Here is a 23,519-nt window from a genome sequence, read left to right as displayed (position 1 = left end):
TTTTCTCAGAAAGCAAAACACAGAAACGAATACAGAATAAAGTAGTCATTTCTACTACACTTTTGCATATCTAGGTTTCTTGCTGCTTGCCAGGCACTGCCAGACACTGCCACTTAAGCCCAAAGTATCATTGGCAGGGGTGATTCGTTTAGCACTTATTATTGCGAAGGGCCGGCGTCGTCGCTCATTGTGGCCGCAGATGGCAAAGTATGGCTGCGGAGCTCCAGGTCGGGGAAGACGTTAACCCAGCACCTCCACCTAATGTCACGGGATGTTCTTGTAAGTCCACAGGGCGTCTGACCGAAGTACAAGACGGAGCAGTCTCAGCTGGACACCGATCGAGCGCGCACTACTAGTTCGTCAACTGACCGAACTTCACACTTCACCGTGCCGTCACCGATAATCTCGAGTACAATCAATATATACAGGGAAGCTCTGTGTGAGTGCATAAAGAGTCGAAACACGAGTTCGTGTTTATTGAATGTCCGCACAAAGTGACACGGAACGCTTTATTCGGGCATTGTAGAGAGGCTAATGCAATGCCGACGCCGCTGCCGCGGATTTGCGACGGCGAGCTTTCGAGTTTTTTTTTTTTCGGGACAATTTTCAGATATGGAGAAGACTCAGTGTGGCCTTAAACCAATTCATTGTATTTTCCGATAGTCTTCTGCGAATGACAGCTGAGCGACTAGTGGTCGACTTCAGAATGATATTTAGAAACAAACGACAAGGCGAGGGGCAATCCCGTGGAATCGTCGGTCCATGTGTCCACGCCGAGTTTCACAAACTGAATGGGCATAGGACGATGCGGCGGGAAGTTGCAGTTTGCAGCGACAAACCGAGTGACCGCTGTGCAGAAGCGTGTGAAATTTAACGAGGCCCTTAGCTCTTTTTGTGAGCAGCTGATAAGCATTGCTTTTTTGTTGGTGGTGTTTAATGTAAGACAAATATGGATACACGAGGTTGAATTCACTTGTGGCGAATGTTATCCAGTAAAAATTGGCCTGTGCTGAAATGGCAGGTCGCGCGGGCGCACCAGTTTACTAAAACTAACAGGTGGTTAGTACCGCGGCTGTTCGCTACAGCACGTGCGCATGCTTCTGAGCTTGAAACGCCCCGTTTTCATATTAGGATGAAAAATTGAGCCAGTTGGTAACGATCCACTGCGAGCAGCATCACTTAGGAGAAGGATAGGAAGAGAAGAACCAAACGACACGTGCTCAATTCAGCGCGTGTTTTGTGATTCTTCTCTTCTTCTCCTAAGTGGTGCTCCTCGCAACGGCTCCATTTTCAGTTAAACAAAGGCGTCTTACATCCTCATAAGGGCGCTTTTATATTTGCTACGACGACCAAGTAACCACATCGAGCACAATCCCGTGTTATGTGGCGCGGTGTTACCGGATGACTGCCATCACACAAACCGGTTTCTTGCAACTGCCACTTTAGCAAGGTAGCTAAATTACACACACATGGCTAACTTAAGTTTATTTTTCGTTTCATTAACCTTCTCGCTAAAAAACAATGAGCATTTGTATGTTGTTAACTTTAAAGGACGCGTTATCGCACGAAGAATAGTTCGAGTCGGGGAAGTGGATCAGCAGGTTCTTGCGCGTTTGATGAAAATTTTGCAAAGCAATATTAGGCTTGCTAAACAAAAAAAAAAGAAAAGAAAAGAAAAAACACACATACGTACATAGTCCGATGCTGCGAAGAACAGGGACGATGCGACAGAGCATTTCCGTGCGACGCCTTTCTTTATGTCTCCGTCAGTTCATGCGTGCAACAGATTGCGATTATAACTAGAATAACGGGAACGCGCTTGGTTTTTCGCTATAGTAATTTTTGGTACCGAATGGCCCACTTGCAGAGCCTGGCTTGTGCCTTTTTTTCTTTTTGCCGCGTTTCCATACCTGCTAAAACCACCACGCTTTCTTCTTTTTTTTCTTTTTCATTTGGTGTACGTAAGAGATCACTTTAAATTCGCGTCCTTTTGCCTTTATACGCTGTATAGTGTTGCGGCCTAGAGTTCTTAACCCCATGTCTGACCTCTGGGCTTTGTTTCTTTTTTTTTCCTATTCTCTTTTTTTTGTTGATTTATTTCTCATCTTTTATTTTCTTACAGGAAATTCTTTTATTTTTACATCGTCCTTCTCTTTTTTCTTCCTGTAATGTTTCCTTTACCTCGCCAGAAACGTTTTGTTTATAAACCTACAATGCAGCTGCAATAGCGCTTTATTGGTGCACTGAATGCACAGCTAAAAATTAAAAAAAAATTGAAGGTATTGTGTTTTGTTTCTTTCGCAAGTGGTCTTTTCTTGCTAATCACTGCGGCTAAAGTGCATATTCATGTTATCGTTAGCCATCACGGTCGCGCTATTTCTCCTAAGAAAACACTTCAAGCGCTGGGTCACTGCGTGCTTATGTTCTTCCACTACAAAACAAGCACATTCGTGGCGTATCGATCAGTTTTCTTTGAAGTTTTTTTTTTTTTAATTCCTTGCTAGCGATGTCACTAAGTAAAACATTTATTTATATTAGTGTGGAAAGGCGAGCTGAAATGCAACTTCGTGGTCACGCCGCAAGATGAAATTTCTCGTGGTCATTTATTCTTACATCCAAAATTGCGCGCTGCGCGCATAATCGCATGACATGACAAGAACTTTATTTGAGTCCTGAGGAACTGAGATCTAGGCGAGCCGAAGGCTCCCCCAGATTAAGTCGGTGGCTCCGCCTACGATGGGACCGGGAGACCAAGTCCCGTCGCGATGTCGTGGGTCCTCTGGACAGCCTGGAGTTGAATTTGAAGGTTGCTGCTCTTGATGGATTCCTCCCATTGCTCTTTCGTGATGGGTGGAGAGGCGTTAAAGGCTGGGAACAACCAGAGCATGTGATCAAAAGAACATGAGTCATGACCACATTTGGAGCACGACTGTGAGTGGTAATCGCAGTTAGAATAATTTCTCGAGCTAATATACAGCCTGTACCGACTAAGAATGTTTGCAGCCAGATCTGTCGTTTTCTCTTTTTTTGTTTTTTTTTTTTGCATCATGCACTGCAAATGGAGTACGGAACATATGTGTGTTTGTGTGCTTGTGTGTGCTTGTGAAAAACACACGGGGTCGGAATCCAGCCCATGCCATGCCAACCTATCTTTCGGCTGTCGCGACACTGTATTCACTTCCCGACTGGAGAAGATAAAAAAAAGGAAAGTATATTTCGCTGACAAAAAGCTCAGCCTCTGTGCAGAAAAATAGGTAGTCAGTTTTCAATCAAAGAAGGCGATTTTGCTAGTGTGCCTAAATTGTATAATGTTGTTCTTACTGGAACTTGGAAATCAGTGCTGCACAAGCCGTGAGCTATCTCTGGGCGGAGCTGCTTTCCGATAGTATGGCATCCGTGTTGCCGACCATCAAGGGCTTTCTGAACAGTCGCGAGTCATTTTGCTGGTAGGCATCATCATCATCATCGTCATCATCATCCTATTTTTATGTCCAATGCAAGACATGCTGGCAAGCATGTAAGCTGTTAACGTGTCAAAGCGCTGCAAAGCGCTGGCAGGTGAAGACGTGCACAAAACCATACGTTGACTTTGACGCACATGACTTGAGATCCCAATGAAGGGTTCTTATAGGTTCCCTCTACGTCGCCGTCTCAGAACTAAGAGCTAGACTAATCGTTGAAATTTGCGCTGGTAACTGTTCTATTTATTTTCGTGTTGAGGGCAACTGCTCGCTGTCACTTACACAAACTAACAGTTTCACGTCGCTCTCTGCTGTAGTGTCAAGCCTAAAAAGAGAGAGAGAAAGAGAGAGAAAATTTATCACGGAAACCCAGCTTAGGACGCAAAGGAACGTTTGTGTTGCGCTGGACCACGTGGCTCTGGGGATTGCCTCATAGTACGCATTCATTGACAGTTCTTGCAACATTCAGAAAAGCCTTTAAAAATTGCGGGGGCATTTTTCTTTGTTCACTCACCCCACTTTGGTCTGTCTATGTGGCTTCGATAGGTTGACCGCGTAAAAAGAACCAAAATAATCTAGCCCTACGAGGAATACGAACCCGGGCGTGCAGCATGGTAACCTATCCTCGGCGCCACGTCACCAGTTCAGGAGGGGCGCGGAATACGTGCGACAGTAGAGCGGCAGTTCAGTGCCACCATCGCGCTGTCACGATATCGTCGAGCATTCGCGGCTCGTGCTTGGAGGGTTCGGAGGTCTCCAGAGACGCGCATTTCATTTGCCTGCAAAAGCGATGGAACTAAATAGACGCTCCATCATGCTCCGTTCAATGGCATGTAATAGAAATGAATAAACTATGTGTGATGGGCCAATTCTCCTGCATTACTTAGGCAATGATCGTAGATAGGTTCTGCTGATTTTTTTTTAGCCCGAACTTTGATATTACTTCTGATTTACCTTTCCTTTAGTATTCTTGATTGCATTCAAGCCTTACTTTATTTTCAATTGCTCTCAGCACCTCAGTCCTAATTTATTGTGCGTGCATTCATCGAACGATGACAGATCTAAAGGATGACACGTATTGGATTTATAAGCACACAGACAAGTAAAACAATGGAGTTGCTAGAAGGAGGTATACATATAACTTTCAACTTGCGCACTCATTGTCGCCGCTAGGCTGGCTGCCACGATATGTAACGAAGTTATAGAGCGTTCTGTTGTGAAATAGCTACTGTTTTCGTAAGACAAACGGTGCATTTTGAAATAATCTAGTTCCCAATGCAAGCAATTGCTACGCATTAAAGATATTCGCATGAAGAATGATTAGGTTAGCAAAGACCCGTCAAAGAAAGAATACTTGAAATAGCTTAGCTGCTGTGCCAGTAACTGCTTAGGGTATGCTGCTATGTCTCGATCATTAGGCTTGTATATACAGGTTACTCCAACCTGTTTTTCTTTTCTTATTTTTGCTTTTTGTCTGAGAAGTGCCCCCGCACCTACTCTGTGAAATATTCCCACAAATATTCTGAATAGCGAATGCTGTGTTTTGATTACATAGAACAAAATTAATCGACAGACGTTAAAGCCAACTAGGGCCGTGCGCATATAGTTTTATATTACTCATTATACACAGAACTGTCAATGCGCAGAGTTGCCTGTGCGACGAATGACGAAACGCAGAAAATTGATTAGGTACACCTACAAGGTGCCGTCAATAACTAAAGCTTTTGAGGACCTAATGTTGCAAAACAAGCTGCCATAAAGTAGTTTCATTCATTTTTTTCCTTTTCTTGCATTAGCTTTGAAACTAATGAATAAGATCGGCATCGTAGTAAAACCCAGGGCTTGCGCGCTAAGAGCTCATCGTATCGTTTTCTACGGGTGCAACGCTTTGTTACCGAACTTTTATTATTCGTTTGTGTTCGTTTAAGCTCGTTTTATCGCAACAGCGGTCTCGAATTACGGCGAGTACACTAGATGACGTGTTGCTTCTGAGATCATGCTCAGGGCCTTGACTCAAGGCACTGAGCATGATCTCAGAATTCAGAATTCACTTATTGAGAAAAATTAATACTATGTCTGTATCGTTACTTTAATTCGAAAATTTTTGCATGCGAACCAAAACCGTTATGAAGCGTTACGGATTATTTTTTTTTCGTTCCGCAGCAGACTTTTTTCAATGGAACGAAACTAAAACCAGAACGAAAAACATTTCGTTCCGACACCCTGGCTCTGACAAAGGCATTGAACTGTGAACAAGGCTGCCGTGGGGGTAGCCGGAACGTTAAAAACGCTTTTAAAATTGTTTCTTTAGTGGCGTGGCCCTTACCTTTCCACAAGTGTTTTCTTTGCTTTTTACTGAGCGTGCACAGGTTCAAACATTAATTCGATTTGTTTTTCTTTTTTATTCTGGCGCTTAAGTGCGACATCACGTCATCCACACTTTCATTCTCCTTTAATTTTTTTCGTGTTAATCTGTATTTTCTGAGTAATTTTTATGCCTTAAAGCGCCTTATAGCTCATATATAAGTGAAAAGGAGTACGTGTTTCCAACCTCTCCGACTGATCCCCCAGCTAGATATATCTATCTATATATATATATATATATACACTCAAGTACGTACGTAATCGATGCAACGTACTCGAACTCCAGACGCGACGTGCATTCATTCTAGAAACGTCAGAGGAGCTAAAGAGCAAAAGGAGAAGAAGAACTAAAAAAAGACATTTTGAAGGTAGCTGGCTACCCAGCATTGTCTGGTGTTCCGCAAAGCGTGACCGGGTGGATCAACGTGTTTATGTAAATCGACTACATAGTTGTGTGCGCGTGACGTGAGCGTATGTGTGTGTGACAGACAGCAGCAAGACGACGACGACGGTGACGACGGCTGTATAATGGCAACGACATGATCGACGGGAATTTATAGACATGCTGATTGTTCGGTTGGGCATAGGGTATTGAACAGGCATAAGCGAGAGATACACGTATTCTGACGGGATCTGTGACTAAGTGTTATAAAATCGCACGTACCTTGTCTGTGTCATGTATTCTATGTTAAAACGAGAAGGGCATTTGTACTCAGGCGAAGAAATGTTACAACGTGATCAACGTCGGCCAATCATGAAAGCGGTCCAACGTCACGCAGTTCATACGTAGCGTTAGCTGCTACGAGGAGAATACTGGAGAATGAGGGCCGATCTCGAAGACGGTGTGGTAACACAGCGTCTCAAGGCGCGAACTGTCACAAGGGAAGAACATGAGAAACTGGCACGTCACGCACGAGCTAAACGTCACAGAGTGCTAGTCGGCTTTGGCAAGCACTAAAGGAGTATGCGTGCGATCATCTCTTAATGGTTACAGCTTTGGGCTGCTGGGCTCGAAGGCAGAGGTTCGATTTCACTGTCCGTCGTGCATTTATTTTTATTACAGAGGTCCAATTTCAGCCCAGGCAGGAATGTAACAACCTAATTACTGCAAAGTGCCTGGAATGAGGAAAAGGTTGCTTCGCTTTAAAATCCTTATGCTCTTACTCTGGCGCACCTGTACAGATTTAGAGGACCAAACATCATTGGCATTTTCCAGCGCCATTCCCAAGGGATATTTCTCAGCTTAGCACCGTGATGAAGGGATTTAAAGAGATCGAAGTCTGATCTCAGCAACACAAGGTCATCAAGAACTTTCGAGTGGCTGTGCAAAAAGAGAGCAAGTGGCGTCACCATTATACGTGTGCCACTCCATGGAATAACGGTGCTGTTAAACATATACTGCTAAAATGTTCGGAGATTCTGGAGAGCTAAAGGCCGGAGCTCAACGGGCTAATGCGCAGTGAAGCAGCACACACTCGCGCACTTGATGTAACCTTTCCTCGAGGGCACTGTACTAAAATTTAGGAAGGAAGTGTTTCGCGTCCGGTTAAAGTTCTTCAGTGATGCGAACCTAATTAGTGAGCGATAATGACTACCGGCGTTGCTTGAAAGCGTTCGATCTGGATAACGGATAGCCGGCCGTGCGAGAAGGGCTGCATAGCGCACACAATACGAGCTTCCGCTCTGTACGGCCCCGTTGTTTGTGATACAAAGCTGTAAGGACGTCTCTCTCTCTCACTCTGTGCGTGCGCGCACGCTCCTTTTATTTGTTTATTTTTCTACACACACATTTCCATGTCGGCCGCCGTCGAACTTTGCATAGCGGTGTCGACAGAATCTCGACGATGTTGCATAAGCTCACTGACATTTCCACTCTGCTGCTTCACGTCCTGTTTCGATCCTCTCCAAGATGAAAAAAAAAAAATGTCGGTGCATTCTCATGTAAATCTCTCTCTTTTATTTTTTACAGGGTGATTTATCCTTCGGGACCAGGAGGTTTAGAAGTTGAATATCTGCGCTACCCTCTTCGTAAAGGTAAGGCACACAGTTGGATTAGCGGACATGGTTTGAATCTACTGACGGTGGTGAGGGGGAATTTATTATAGGAAAGGCAGAGAGGTTGGCCTCAGCTAGTAAACTCTTGCTTACTACTCTGCACAGGTGGAGGAAGAAAGGGGGGAAATAATGACGAATGACGATGATGAGGACAGGAAGAAGCGATGCATGTGCAAATAGAATAACCACAAAACAAAGTTGTTTAGTCCAAGTCTAGTCCGGTGTTCTGAAAATAGTTCATAACCGCCATCGTTGCTGTTTTTGCTGCTGTGTGGTCACGCAATGCCGTCAAATTAGCACTTTCCGACAGTGCTTGACTTCCGATGCCTGCTAGCAAGAAGACAGCGTATTACGCAGTGGCACGTACTCGGGACAGTCACTTGGCAGAGTCTCAGGCGCTTGGCAGTGTTCACAGTGCACCTTGTCCGCACAGCCCATCAGATGTGCATAGCGTCGAGCAAAGGCAGCGTCCAGGCGAATCCGGTGAATCGCATTTTGCTTAGCTTCGCTTGGCTTTATAGCTGAGAGGGGAAAAGTACTGTGAGGGTCTACTTCGCACAGGTGCCTGTACCGATGGTCTGCATGGTTGAGCAGAGTGAGCTACAGTGCAGTTTCATCCGGAGGTGTGCATCGACACCACAGTAGGTCGCTGTTAGCTTTTTAAGAAATTGCGCTGTAGCTCAATGGACTCAATCATGCAGACCTGCAATACAGGCGACTGCGGAAAGTATACCCTCACAGCACTTTTCATCTCCCAGCTTTCTTTCTTTTTCTTCTTTAACCCTTAATCCCTTACCCCTTTTATAGGGTAGCAAACCGAACGCGTGTCTGGTTGACCTCCCCTGCCTTTCCTTTTCGCTTCTCTCTCTCTGTTATGAGCGAAGCCGTCAAAGTGTTTCCATAGGTTCGTGAGTACGGTTTCTTTGCATCGGCGGCTTTAGAAAGAGGCCGAATTGGCTAGCTCATTGCCGGCTAAGCCACCGGGTCGCGACTTTACAATTGCTAGTAGGTACAGCGGGGGCGTGGCACTGCGGCTCACGTGACTTCCGCTTAACACATGTTGTCATAGCGATCGTGGAGCTCCTAGGTGCCTAGGAACATAATCTCTGAGGGACTTTTGAGGCACTGGTTTCCACTGAGCGTGGCTCTCTTATCTCCGGGACCGGGCGCAACGACCTTGCCGAGCGCAGCTCCTACGTGCGTAGGGAGCGAATCGTTTAGGGCGCGTTGAATGTCTGGCGGTGTCTGGGCCACGCCGGCCGCGCTTTATTATTGTAGCGTTTGTTCTAGTGGCGGTAATCGTTGCAGTAGTGGTGGTGTGGCATAACGGCTTTTGAGCTCGGTGAACTGTGGTGGTGTAAACAAGCGGATACTGCTCGTGTTTGAGCCCCGGTGCCGTGGCGGAAATTGCGGTGCCGTGCGCCGCTTGTGCTCGCGCCTGCGAGAGAGAAACGATGGTATTCCTAAATAAACGCATCACTGTTTTCATGATCCAAATATAATCCCACTATCAGGGAGGGAGCAGTCTACCTGACTGGAACCGTATTTTTTATTTGGGGTGTTACTAAGCTGCACTCCGCAAAACCCCAACGACCGCCGCTTCGCGTCGGCGCCCGGCACCGTGGCTTCTGCCACGGCACCGGGGCTCAAACGCGAGCAGTATCCGCTTGTTTACACCACCACAGTTCACCGAGCTCAAAAGCCGTTATGCCACACCACCACTACTGCAACGATTACCGCCACTAGAACAAACGCTACAATAATAAAGCGCGGCCGGCGTGGCCCAGACACCGCCAGACATTCAACGCGCCCTAAACGATTCGCTCCCTACGCACGTAGGAGTTGCGCTCGGCGAGGTCGCTGCGCCCGGTCCCGGAGATAAGACAGCCACGATCAGTAACTAGCAGCCGCGGCGCAAACCAGTGCCTCCAAAGTCTCTAAGCGATTATGCCCCTAGGCACCTAGGAGCTCCACGATTGCCATGACAACGCGTGCTAAGCGGAAGTCATGTGACCCGCAGTGCCACGCCCCGGCTGTACCTACTAGCAATTGTAAAGTCGCCACCGGGTCCAGGTACCCATTGGAAGGTAGTAAAGTAACCATTCACAAGATTGAAAATCTCTACGGCATCCAAGGCCAACATATAATACTGGCTTGTTCTCGAGAAAAAAATCAATGGCTTGCAGCACTGATATTGCGCCAGAAACTACGGTCAGTTTAGGCGGTGTTAGGCAAAAGAGAAAGGGACAGATTTCGGCATCGCCTTTAGTTATGCAGCTCTTGAAGACGACCTGCGGCCAACTTGAATTGACGGCAAGTAGCTAATTGCGCGATCACAAAAGCCGTTGTCGAGACGCATAGAGTTGCGCGTATTTCTTTGTATATGTGCAAAGAGCCACCACAATGAGTTTGTTGATCCCTTCAGACAAATTTAAGGGATTATCCCCCGTATTCTAGAACGTTCCTCACACTCAACACTCAACTCAAGAAAGTAGAGGGTAGTGCCGCCGCTCGGCAGGAGGGATAATTGCGCTTCATGGACACTCCTCAGCAATTCTTGAGAAGCGTAGCGTCTTCTTCAATCTGGGGGCTGCGCTGGGATCAACTTAGTGAATTGCGAGAAGAGCTTCGAGTCGAGGTGAGGTCGCGGGATCAAATCCCGGCCGCGACCGCCGCATATCGATGGGGGCGAAATGCACAAAAACACCCGTGTCCCGTGCATTGGGGGCACGTTAAAGATCCCCTGGTGGTCAAAATTAACTAGTAGTTCCCCCTACTGCGTAAGCGTCGTAATCAAATCGTGGTTTGGCACGTAAAACCTCCAAATTCAGTTCAGCTTATTATTTATTGAATCCCTGAATTGGAGCGGAGTCGCTATTTACGTCGTACTCTAAATGGTAATGTGAAAAGCTGAACAAACTTTCGTTGCCTAGTACACCAAAGGTCTTGAATGATTTGGAAGAACTTTTAGAGGCAGCATAATACACTACATACACTACAAAAGATACACTGCAAGATCCCTTGGCGTTCCCATAAAGTTATTGCCATAAACTTTACCACGGAGTCGTTTTTAGCAAAATATGAAGAAAGCCATTGGGTTACCGTAGTAGCGTTGGCTTAGTGTTGGCGGCGATGAGCAGCCTTTGCCGCGATAAACTTGGACAAGTTTCGGTGGTGGCTGGGTCGAAATAAATGCCAGTAGATTAATCGGTGCACGCTGCTGACGTCGCAGTGACGTTCACTTGTTGTCAAGTAGGAGAGAATAATAATTTTTAAAATCATTGCCCACGCTGCCACAAGGGACTGAACTCACGTCACCGTGGCAACAAGAAGGTGCAAACCGGTCGCGCTGACCAACGATTTCGCGCCCTACCTCAATATTTTCTGTTTTCGCGTGGTTTACAGCGCGCGCAACGCAGACTAGTTGTGTGGTGGAGTCTGCGCATGTACTCCGGAGGCATAATGCAAAGCACTGGCGTACTTAAGGTAGCTGGTGCTGTCTAAGGCCCGTATTCACAAACGGAACTTAAGTAGGGGGCCAATAAGTGCGGGAAAAGTACAAGTGTTAGGAAAGTTTTAGGAGAGTGCTGCAAAAACGACACTTAAGTATCACTTTCGAAAGTATGGCCCGTATTCACAAACGGAACTTAAGTAGGGCGTCTATAAGTGCGAGAAAAGTACAAGTGTTCGGAAAGTTTTAGGAGAGTACTTCAAAAATGACACTTAAGTATCACTTTCGAAAGTAACACTTTTCGGGTCAAGTATGTCGTCTGGTGTCGAGGATACGTAAATCATTTACGTGTACGATTGCTTCAACCGTAAAAAAAAAAAATAATTTTTGCAGCAGAGTAATGCGGATATAAATGTTGCAGTGCTTGCACAAGCATTCTGCTCAGTAAAATACAAACAACTATTTGGGAGGAAAATCCTACGGAGGCGTCATAGAGAGCACCACAAGGTGTTAGATAAAAAAAAAAGACATACCAAGAAAAGAACACGGCCACACATGTTAGCCTACTGTGTTCCTCGCATTTGTTACTGACGCTTTCACACCTAGCAACATCGCTGGGCTATTGTCAACGCTGTTGTGCAGTGCGTAATTGTGTTCGATAACATAGATGTTGACCAACACGTTAGCAAATTGGTGGGGAACACACTGGCCAGCTCTTGCGAAACATGTTTCGGAGTGTGAACAGGCTAGAGTCAAATCACAAAACATAGGCCAGTTACTTTTTTTTCTCTGTGATATTAAGGCACTGCCACCTCATTATCGTGCACTGCACTTCAAGACATTCAATGACGAGGCTACTCTCGTCACTGAATGAGAGTAGTACGCAGTGTTCATGTATTGTACCACGAGCAAAAAGAAGGGAAGAACTATGGCAGAAAAGTCTATTCATTGTCAATAATTCATGCGGGCTATTGTCTCGAAACCTACATGCACATGTGACTCGTACAGCTTAAAAGAGGCAGTCGAACGCGTACTGTGTTTTTGTCATCGTCATAACATCTAACGCGGCACTCTTTGGACTGTGTTAAACGGGCTAAATTGCATACCATTATGCCGAGACAAAGATTCTTGTACCACGGCCACATACGCTGCAGGCTTACAAAAGAACGCGGACGTTACTTCATTTCGTGCATTTGACTGGCCTCAGTGACCGGTTGTAGGCGTGATGTGCAACTCCACATGTTGCCACTGCTAGTGCCCCGCTCCCACTCCTTTCTTTGCATTCATTCACCCCTGCGCGTCTGGTAGCAAACCAGACGCGCGTCGGGCCTACCTCGCTACCCTTGCTCTTTCTCCTCCTCCTCCTCCTCCTGCAGGCTTAATCAGAATTAATTTGACCTAATCACAGCTTCAGCTGTATACTTGTAGAAGGCCACTTTGAATTCATGGTTGCGAGATGAGCTAATTTAACGCAGAGCCTGACGCGAGCAAGAACGCGATTTGATAAAGACGCTCGCTTCCTGTTCGACCAATGGAGAGGCGGGAACAGTCACGCCACTCGTTGGCGTCTGATACGGGCGTGACAGTGGGGTTCTTCGCCACTTCACTTTTGGTTTTATGGACGAAATTGGCCGGAAATTATTGCGCAGCAGTAATTAGCAGCGTCAGCTTTTTGCGAATCAGGAAGCCAATATGAATTTCTTGTAACATTGCAGTATTGCATTAGGATTGTGTGATGATTTCGATTACAAAATTAATTAGTGTAATTTCCCTAATCACTTGTCTAATCACTACCTCAAGTCATTAAAATGTGTATGCCTCTGTGGTAACTTCAACCCTGAGGAAATAGCTTGATTATCGCATCTTACCTTTTCCTAAAGGATTTTGAACACATTTCGTCTAAAAACAACCGATTTTGTGTTATTCACTCTGCTGTGTGACTCTAACGCCGCAAGATCGCCTTCATGGCTGGTGAATGCTCGGGTGCCGACCAGTGAGAAAGCGCTCGTACGTAACAGAAGTGCCCATTTACCGCTGTCCAGCTGTCGCCTCTGGTATTCTCAGATTTGGCCGCTATTATTCAATCGCCGGTTCCTGCCAACGGGTATACGTATATTGTGCGAATTGCGCTGTTAATGAATAGCAATGCACAGTGGGAACTACTTTGAGATTGTTCTACGTGTGCTTCGCTAGGTATTTATTCTCGTAGTAACTATGAAAGTGTAATTGGTGATCTCTGTTCTAGCGTTTTAATGCGTAGATTTCGTTCATGAGAAAAAAAGGTCTTCCGAGAACCATACATTAAAAAAATACAGAAAGAAAAATACCTGAAATCAGGTCACCTTAAGGCACGGATATGCACCCACCTTTCTTTTCACACGTCGCAACGTTCTTCTTCTTTCTGGGTTTTTACGTGCCAAAACCAGTTCTGATTATGAGGCACGCCGTAGTGGAGGGCTCCGGATTAATTTTGACCACCTGGGGTTCTTTAACGTGCAGTACAACGCAAGCACACGGGCATTTTCGCATTTCGCCTCCATCGAAATGCGGCCGCCGCGGCCGGGATACGATACATCGCAACGTAACAAGTTCAAATCAAGTTTTGTTTCCTGAAATTTATACCGTTTTTTGTTGTCTACGGAAAGTGCGACATTTTTTTCCCTTAAGCTTCTCCCGCATTTTCATTTTTGACACCAACGCTGCGTGACAGAAAGGGGAAGCGAGTCCTTTTTTATAAAATTCGTGCGTGAGGAGCCCGATGAGGACTGCGGCCTGGTTGCCAACAAACTGCCAGAAAGTCTCTGCTTTAATTAATTTTGGTTAATTGGTTGTGTCGAAACTCTCTGTGTATCGAACCACCCAAAACATGTCACCGAGTGGAAAGTCGTATTGCAAAAACTTTGAAACTAAATTTGTTGGATGAGAGAAAGAAGAAGATGAAGGTAATGCAGGAGAGGTAGCCAGTACCTTAGCCCAAGTGGATATATTATGCACTGGTGAAGAGAGAAATAGTCGAACAGGCTATCGAACAGAGTCCAGGCACACTGAATAAATTACCACTGTCGTGCTTTATTACGCGCGTATACATTTATGCTTTGTCTCTGTCTGTCTCTTCCTGGAGTCAGTGTAAAAGGCACAACGTGATTATTTTCTTTTCTCTCATCATTTACTATTGCAATGGTAAGGACATCTGGGCGAGTTCTTCCGTAATCAAACAGCGCCCAAGAGAAACACGACGGAAACACGCAACAAGACGGAGCGCTGTTGTTGTTTCTTCCCTTCGTGTTTATCTTTCGTACAGTTTCCCCATGTCATTTACCACTGGTGCTGATTTCGCACTCCGTACCTTCTTTCCCCGCTGCGACAGCGTCTATGTGGTGCCTCAGGCATCCTGCAGTAAAGAAAGCTCGCGTGCCACCTTGGATGACTCGATCTCCTTGCGAGGTCGCCGGCCTTTGAGAAGGGAGTTGGCCCGCCTCCTGCTATCACGCCCTTCCGTGACGCGAAATTACGCATCACGAGTTCACTCGTCCTGCCTAGCAGCAGGCACTTACGCTCGATGCTGTTTTGGTGCAGTATTTGGCGGTGCGCCCGTGCCCGCACGCCACCCACGCACTTACGTCACAGTCGTCTCCGCAAGTAAATTGAGGCACAAAATTTATGAACTTCCCTCCTGCTTCTCATCTTTGAGTCCCACTTCCCCAGTGCAGGGTACCCAACCGGTCTCAGTCTGGTTAACCTACCTGCCTTTCACTTATGACTTCTCTCTTTCTCTCTCAGGTGATAGTGACAGCCTGCTATAGGGAGCTTTATTCGGAGACATCGCGGTGCTGTTGTCCGTAGCAAATATATCCTGGGACCTTATAGGAAAAAAGCATCTCTGTGACAAGTCCGCGTACTAAATGTATTCGTATCTGCGTCCTGTGGCTTAGAAATACTATGACTTCGGCCACTTGGTCTTGGCACCGACACTATAGGCACTGAAAGTGCATTTGGGCTTCAGATTTCATATCACTAGAAAAAATTGCCGGAAGTTTTCTAGTTATTCTAACGCTGGGTACACTGACAATTTTGTTTGAGGAAAAGTAACAAATCAACATTCTCATGGGCGAACTCTGAACGTTCCTGCTGAATGACGCTGAATGGAGAGAAAAAGGCAGCACCGGCGAACTCACGGAGGAGAACCACAACTCGGGCGTGGGCGATTCCGCTGTCTAAGCACCAGCCGCGTTTAACGCATTTCTGAAGTGTTCTGGCGACGACGGGCGTCGGCGTGGGATGATCGTTATACATCATATGCACCGGCCGAAATGAGGGATGTGAAATATCTTATCAAATATTCGAAACAATAGTATGCATGCAAATTGAGTATTAAATCTTGAATATTTGTATTCGTTCTGAAAACCACATATTTAATAGGTTTTAAAATATTTCCCAATGGACGAATATTTGAAACTAACTAGTATGTGTTGAGATGCTTTCTCCATGTCACAGTTCTACAGTCTCGTACACGGGCGGTGCAAAACGACAAATACACGCACACGCTCAAAAAGAAGAAGAAGAAAAGAAGAAATAGGAAAGCCTTAAGCGTTGACGAAATTACTGAAGGATTGTTATAGCGATGGACATTCCGCCGATCCATTCCGGTTCGAGCCTAGCGTCGCATTCGATACTCGCTGGTTCACCAGTGTGTACCTTTCCGGTGCTTTTCATGCTGCAGCTCTAGTCACGTGCATGACAACCTGTGCGCGTCCGAATCCTTCCGATATTAAGAAAGTTTGATGTCATATAAAGCAACTCATGCATGAGCGGAGTGAAAAGACGAGGCAGTGCGAAGTATATTATTTTTCCAAATTAGCGCGGGTTAAATTAACGTGTCTTCACTGTAACGGTTTGCTAGCCCATTATTACATTCAGAATAATTGTAATATTTGAACACGTGACATAAAATAGAACTTTAGCGAAATAAGTGCACCTGCAATTGATTATGCGATATTCCATTAGCATTTGAAGAAATGAAGCAATTTATATTCATACTCGACTGGTACTTAAATAAAAAGACATTCATTAGCCTACCCCTTAAACACTCCCATATATATACAGGGTGCCCCAGCTAAAAGTAGCCAATGTTTTAAAAACGACGGAGTGTGCTAGGAGGCTCAAACCAACTCAGTGGGGTTGAGGATCGCGTGTCCTAGTCTGTGGTATTTTTTTTTCATTTTGCAAGGTCACTTAATTAGCATACACTAATTGCCTAACTTTTTAAATATTGGCTTCACCAAGAAAGTGCCAATACGAAAGTTGTAGATCACATTTAAAAATGGCTGACTGAAGTGTTTGCAATTAAATACCATTGATGGAGCGTCTTGTAATTGCCTTTAAAGAAAGCCCGCGAAATACAAAAACAAGGGGGTGATAGTACCACTATTTCAGCACAACCAAACGACCGATCAGAAAAGGCCATTGTTTGTATGCCTTTTTCGAGACTCACTCGCATGCCCTGTCGCGATCGGGCGCACAGAGCGAGCGGCGGTGATGACGGTGTATCACGCTTCGACGTGACGTGGCATAAACATATCATTCGTTCCACTTGTCCAATGAAGCCCGAACACACAAGGCAAGAAGAGAAAAAAAAAAGAAGCTTGGGCTTGAGTAAATGTTGACCGCAGAACTGTTTAATCGGGAAGGAAAATGCTGTTGTCATGTTCTTCTATTCGTTCGCTATCATATCTTACTATCGACAGTTGCTGGCGCGTACCTTGCGGCCACCGAAAACGCCAAGCCCGTCCCGGAACCGCTGTACAGATACGCGGATTTCGTTTCTTGATCGGTCGCCTGGGAGCGCTGAAATAGTGGTGCTATCACTCCCTTGTTTTCGTATTTCGCGGGCTTTCTTTAAAGGCAATTACAAGGCTCTCAATCAATGGTACTTAATTGCAAACACTTCAGTCAGACATTTTTAAAGGTGGTCTACAACTTTCGTATTGGCACTTTCTTGCCAACATTTAAACCAACATTTAAAAAGCCAACATTTAAAAAGTTGGGCAATTAGTTTATACTAATTAACTGACCTTGCAAAACGAAAAAATTGCCCCAGACTAGGACACGCGATCCTCAACCCCACTGAGTTTGGTTTGAGCCTCCTAGCGCACTCCGTCGTTTTTATAAAACATTAGCTACTTTTAGCTGGGACACCCGGCCTCTCTATATATATATCTATATATATATATATATATATATATATATATATATATATGGGAGAGAGAGAGAAGAGGAGCTTTCCCATGAATTCTGTTAGAATTAGAGGTGTTAATTAAAACGAGATAACGTAGACCATACAAGAACTTTGGAGGCGTAATTACGGTAGAACGAGGCAAAGAAAAACGGCTGTGCATTGAAGTGGAAGCTAAGTTATCTTTAGAATGTGCATGTTAGCGAAACGCTTGAAAAAAATGGAGAAGAAGGAGAAGAAGAAGACAAAACGAAATACCGCTAAGCTTTATTTTACTGGTAGGTCTCTAAGCGTAATTAGGAGGTAGGACCAAAATTTGATTGAAAATGTTTTGGTTTTCTTTTTCTTTTTTTTATGTTCGCTCTTTCCACATTTTTATTTATTTCCATGGTGGTAGCGTAGTCTCTCAAGAGCGTTCAGAGGAGCGGCTCTTTAGGACTCGTTTCGCGCCGTCGCCCGCGGGCCTGGTCACGGGCGGCCAACGGCGTTGGAGGGACCGGCGGAAAATCTCACAGGCCAAAAAGGCGGCCGGCTGAAGCACCACGGCTGATTCATCGCGAGTCTTATTGATGCCCGATTAACCTGCGGCATATTGATCACAGTGGACACTGCAAGTCGTATCCCCGAGAAGGTTTCGGTCTAGCCAGTACTGCATCAGGAATGCGGCTGCACACACACGGGCGGCCGTCTTTTCTCCGGCATACACGAAAAGCTGTAGGAGCGTAGTGGTATATATCGGCGTGCTGGGGGGCGCTTCGCAACGGCGTCTCGCAAGATACATAAAGAAGCTATAAAAAAGAAGAAACAGGCCGATGGCTATAGCTGAGGCAGTCAATTGCTTTTATGGCCCTGTTTCTTTCCGGATGCTCCAGACGGAACAGAGGTTGCCGTTCTGCTAGCCAGTGGGTGGTTGTTGGCGGCGCGGGAAACTTCGCCGCCGGCGCACTGCTGTGACGGCGGAAAATAGACCCGCGAAGGGGCCTGCGGCAACCGGTCAGTCTGTGTACAGAGAGCGACAACGTGAGAGAGAGAGAGATAAGGATGTAAAAAAAAAGAAAGAAAGAAAGGCAGCGAGGTTAACCAGAAGTACGAGTACTTATGGTTGACTACCCTGTACGGATGGAAGGTTAAGGGAAAGAGGAGAGGAGCACAATGCGGCGGAAAGCCCGGGGTGCACAACCCTGCGGTAACAGGTGGTGTTCTCAAAGTCCATTATGCAGTCCCGCAGACATCAGGAAATTGAGCAGCGCTGTTAGAGCCTTCTGCGTATGTAGGAGTTCCTTTGGAGGAACACTGGCCTAGAACTTTCTGTTGAGATAGTGCAAGATTGTTGAAGGGATACTAAAGGTAAATATTAGGCCGAGCTAGATTGACAGATTATTCGTCTAGAAGTTTATCCGTTTTCTGTGGGCTTATATATCAATTTGTTGCGTAGAAAATAGCCGCCGAAGGTGCCGCTGCTGCTCCTAAATTTGAACGAACCACGCCCAAACGGCCGAGTTGACGTAATATACACGTGACCTCCGTCTATGCCACTCTCTGTAAATCATCCAGTGCTGACTTCACATGAGAGGTACCATAGACCACAACACGCGGCGCCACTCCGATTTCGCTTTTTTTTTCATTTTCTCGCTTACAAAAGCTCTGTTCTCGCTACGAATGACGAATTCTTTATTACAGAAGCCTAATCTGTCAATCTAGCTCAACTTAATATTTTCACTTTGTTTCCCTTTAAGTCTATCAAGTACTGCACCCATCACTTTCCTCTCAGCACTATAGTGGGGGGGGGGGGGGGGGGAGGAAGAGACACAGAACGTGCTTGAATGTCTCGTCGCAGCTGCATGTGTTGCATGTGGGCTGGTCGGACATTCCAAATATTCCAGTTAATAAATGCTACGCTAAGCCACAAATGGTATAACATGGTCTGTTCGCATCGGGCTAATCCAGGTGGTCGACGTGGTTGCGGGTCAGGGACATCAAACGTATATGGGACATAGTGAAGACGTTTGAATCAACAGGGGCAATGCACATTCACGAGACATCGGAGCGTATAGTCCAGCAGCTGCGTCAGTTCGTGAAAGCAGAATCAAAACGCATTTGCAGATCTGGCGGCTTCTCTGGCGCCGTCATTCCCATTGATAACGCATTGTTTTGGTAGCCATTGAAAATGTACGTTATGTCCTTTGTCATGGCTCTGGTGGTAGGTTCGTCGAATGCTCGAAACCAGCTTTTCATCGGGTGCGCGGAGGATTGCACTTTGTATGCTTTGTAGGACCGCTTTGGAGTTCGAGAAAACTGCCCATTGCTTGGCTGGCTGCTGACTAATTAACTCATGTGCAGCACTAACTGCAGCAAGTTTTCTTTTTCGAGAAGTGCTGCTTTCATCGTCATCATCATCATATTTTTATAGCCACAGCAGGATGAACGCCTCTACCAGCGATCTCCAATAACCACTGTCTTGCGCTATCTGCTTCCAAGCTATGTCTGCGAATTTCGTAATTTCAACACTCAACCTAATTGTCTGCCGTCCTCGACTGCGCCTCTCTTCCTTTGGCATCCATTCTGTAATTCGAATAGACCACAGGTCATCTGTCCTAGGCATTACATGGGCAGCCCAGCTCCAATTTTTCTCTTAATGTTAACTAGAATATCGGCTACCATGCTTTGCTCTCTAATCCACATTGCTCTCTTCCTGTCTCGTAATGCTACGCCTAACATGTTTCGTGCCATAGCACATTGCGCTGTTGTCAATTTCTTATCAAGCTTCTTTGTTAACCTTCAAGTTTCTGCCGCATATGTTAGTCGTGGTAGAATGCAATGACTGTCCACGTATTTTTTTTTTCAAGGATCGCGATGAGCTGCCAGTCATCATTCGATAATGCCTGCCGTATTTTTATTCTTCTGTGAATTTCCTTCTCATGATCATTGTACCCTGTGAGTAATTAACCTAGGTAGACGTACTCTTGTACAGATTCTAGAGGTTGACTGCCAATCGTGAATTCTTGTTCTCTTGCCAAGATATTGATCATGAACATTACCTTTGTCTCCTGAATATTAACCTTCAACCCTATTCTTACACTTTCACGGCTAAGATCCTCAATCATTTGTTCCAACTCATTCCCAGCGTTGCTAAACAGGACAATGTCAGCTGAAAGTTGCTGAGATATTCGCCGTTTATCATCACTGCTAAGCCTCCCCAGTCTAATAGCTTGAATGCTTTTTCTAAGCATGCAATGAATAACATTGGAGAGCTTGTGTTTCCTTGCCTTACCCCTTTCTTAATCAGTATTTTTCTGCTTTTCTTGTGGAGAATTTAGGTAGCTGTAGAGCCTTTATAGATATTTGTCAATATATTTAAGTAGTATGTTTCCTGTGCTGCTTGATTACGCAGTGGCTTCATTACTACTGGTATCTCTACTGAATCAAATGCCTTTTCGTAATCTGTGAAAGCGATATAGGGAGGTTGGTTATATTCCGCAGATTTTATAATTACCTGGTTACTGACATGGATGTGACCCATTGTAGAATACCCCTTCCCGAAGGCAGCCTGTTCTCTTGGTTGATTTATATAGATGAAGTTTGCCATGATTCCATAGGAAATTACCTTACCGAATACTTTGTACAATACTGAAAGCAAGCTAATGGCTCTATGTATTCTTCAATTCTTTAACGTTAACGTCTCCCTTTTTATGAAGTAGTTCATTCTGCATTCTCCAAACTCTAAGGTACACTTGAAATCGTGAGCCATTACGTATAAAGGCTTTTCAAGTATAATATTCTCTTAATATTTGAATAAATCGACTGTTATTCCATCTTCTTCTGCCGCTTTTCCTCAGGACATGTCTTGAAAAGCTCCTCTAACCTCCCTATCTGCGTGTGCTTTTCTTTTATCTTTCTGTCTCTCATTACCCCTTCCCCAGTGCAGTCTAGAAAACTGGATATTTATCTTCCGGTTAACCTCCTAGCCTTTTTTTTATCTCATTATCATTATCTCTCTCTCTCATCTAACGTCATCGCTACTTACAGATGGAACTTCCTTATCTTCTGCGTCACTACTTCCTATCAAGGTTTTGTGGCTGCTCTGGGTATAGTAAAGTTCAGTATAGAATTGCCCTTATGCCGTTACTATATTATCGAACTTACTGATGACATTGTCCTGCTTATCTTTCACTCCATACATCTTGCTCTTTCCTATTGCAAGTTTCCTCCACAATGATTTCATGCTGCCCCCATTTCTCACGGCTTCCTCCATTTTTCCGAAGTTATAATTTCAAATATCACTTACTTTCTTCTTGTTTATAAGCTTTGAGAGTTCAACCAATTCTATCTGATCTCTTGGGTTAGGCGCTTTCGTGCTTTGTTGTTTCTTGAGAACTTACCTACTTGTTGCTTTGGTGACTTATCTTCCACTTCAATTGCTGCTTCTAAAATCAGTCTAGTTTTAGTTTAAATAATTATCTCTATGTTAACTTTATCTTCCTGTTCTAAAGCAGCACATTTGTTCGTAAGCAGCAGCCTGAATTCATCTGATTTTACCCTGACTGCTTCTAGATTGGCCTTGTTTCCTCTCGACTATATTTTGCTCCTTCTCTCCTCAAATTAAGAACAATACTAAACTTCACTAACCTATGATCATTGACCTTTAATATACATAATCCTTCTATATTCTGTATTATGTTGGGATCTGCCTTGCTCAATAATAAAATAAATCTCTGAAATTAATGTAACCCCGCATCGTGTAGAATGTCCAGTAAGGCTCTGTAATGACAGTCATCATCAAGGCGTCTGCTCAGACACTCTAGCCTCAGCATTGACCCCCCCCCCCCCCCACACACACACACACACACATGCACGCACGCCATACGTGTAGAATGGTTCCTCTAGTTGGTCCAGCCAAACGCGCGAATTTCATGGAGATAGGCGTCTCCTTTGGACGTCACTGCTCTCCTTGTGTGGTCCGCTCCTGCAAAGACAGGAGTCGAGGTGAGCATTTTGTCTTTCAGGCCAATGTCATGCAATGTAGATAGATAAAACCTATCTATCACCTTTGTTCATTAATAGCTTATTTAAAAATAACGTTAATTTCTCCTATGCTTCTTTTGGCACTAGCGTTTCTTCACTTCACATACCGTGGTTATTTTCCGAAATTGATTGATTGATTGATTGGTTGATTGATTAGGTCTAACGTCTAAAAGCGGCATTCGTAATGAAGAGCTTTAGAATAGTTTTGACTTCGTGGTGATTTGAATCCATGTTCTGTATCAAAAGCAAAATTTACGTTCTGGCTAATCAAACCTTAATGAAGCAGAATCAGCCCTAAATGTATTTGAATTTCGCAGTAAGTACTGTCGTGTAGTGGAAATGCTGAAGGCAGAATTTTTTCACCGATAAAGAGAAAGAACTCGACCAGGAAATGTGCCAGAAACTCTATGAGTGATAAGAAAATAAAAACGTGTGTCCGACCTCTCTACTCCAACACTGACGGAAAACTTTCGCACCCTGGAGCGACGTCAGCCGCCGCGAGTAGCTGTCACCTGTGTCTCATCACTTCATATTTTGATGTTCCCTGAGCCGTGAAGACGTCCACGGTATGAATTGGCCCCACGTCAGACGGGTAGCATGAGAAACCTAGAGTGAATGAAAATGTTCATGCGTTTCGAACCGGTGACTTGATAACAACTTGGCGACTGCAAGACTACGTACGTCACCGGTTTAGCCCGCCAGGCACACCGCGGGCACAACGTCGATGTGGGCCCCCGAGTCGCGCCTCCGCAGGAACGGCGAGCAGTGGTAATAAACCTCCCTCGCCGTGATATTGTGGCCGTGACGCTCGTCTTCACTTTGTGGCGTTATTCTGTTTGTTCTTGGTCATCCATTTGGGACGAACACTCCGCGTAGAGGTCGTCGACACTGTCCACACAGGCTCTGCTTCTCGTGTGAGCGCAACAAATGCTCC

At 45.2% G+C, this 23,519-nt stretch overlaps 1 protein-coding gene across 1 annotated transcript in view; it reads left to right on the top strand.

Annotated features, from left to right (window-relative positions):
- LOC119461779 (uncharacterized) overlaps positions 1–23,519 on the top strand; it is a 382,744-nt gene that overhangs the window by 149,997 nt on the left and 209,228 nt on the right. Inside the window, exon 3 of the mRNA XM_049669559.1 lies at positions 7,795–7,859. Within this exon, the coding sequence (XP_049525516.1) occupies positions 7,795–7,859 (65 nt within the window). The remainder of the gene's footprint in view (positions 1–7,794; positions 7,860–23,519) is intronic.

This window comes from Dermacentor silvarum, chromosome 1 (assembly GCF_013339745.2).
Source record: "Dermacentor silvarum isolate Dsil-2018 chromosome 1, BIME_Dsil_1.4, whole genome shotgun sequence".
In the NCBI taxonomy this organism is placed as follows: domain Eukaryota; kingdom Metazoa; phylum Arthropoda; class Arachnida; order Ixodida; family Ixodidae; genus Dermacentor; species Dermacentor silvarum.
The sequence above is the reverse complement of the archived record's forward strand: the minus strand, read 5'-3'. Positions and strand labels throughout refer to the sequence as shown.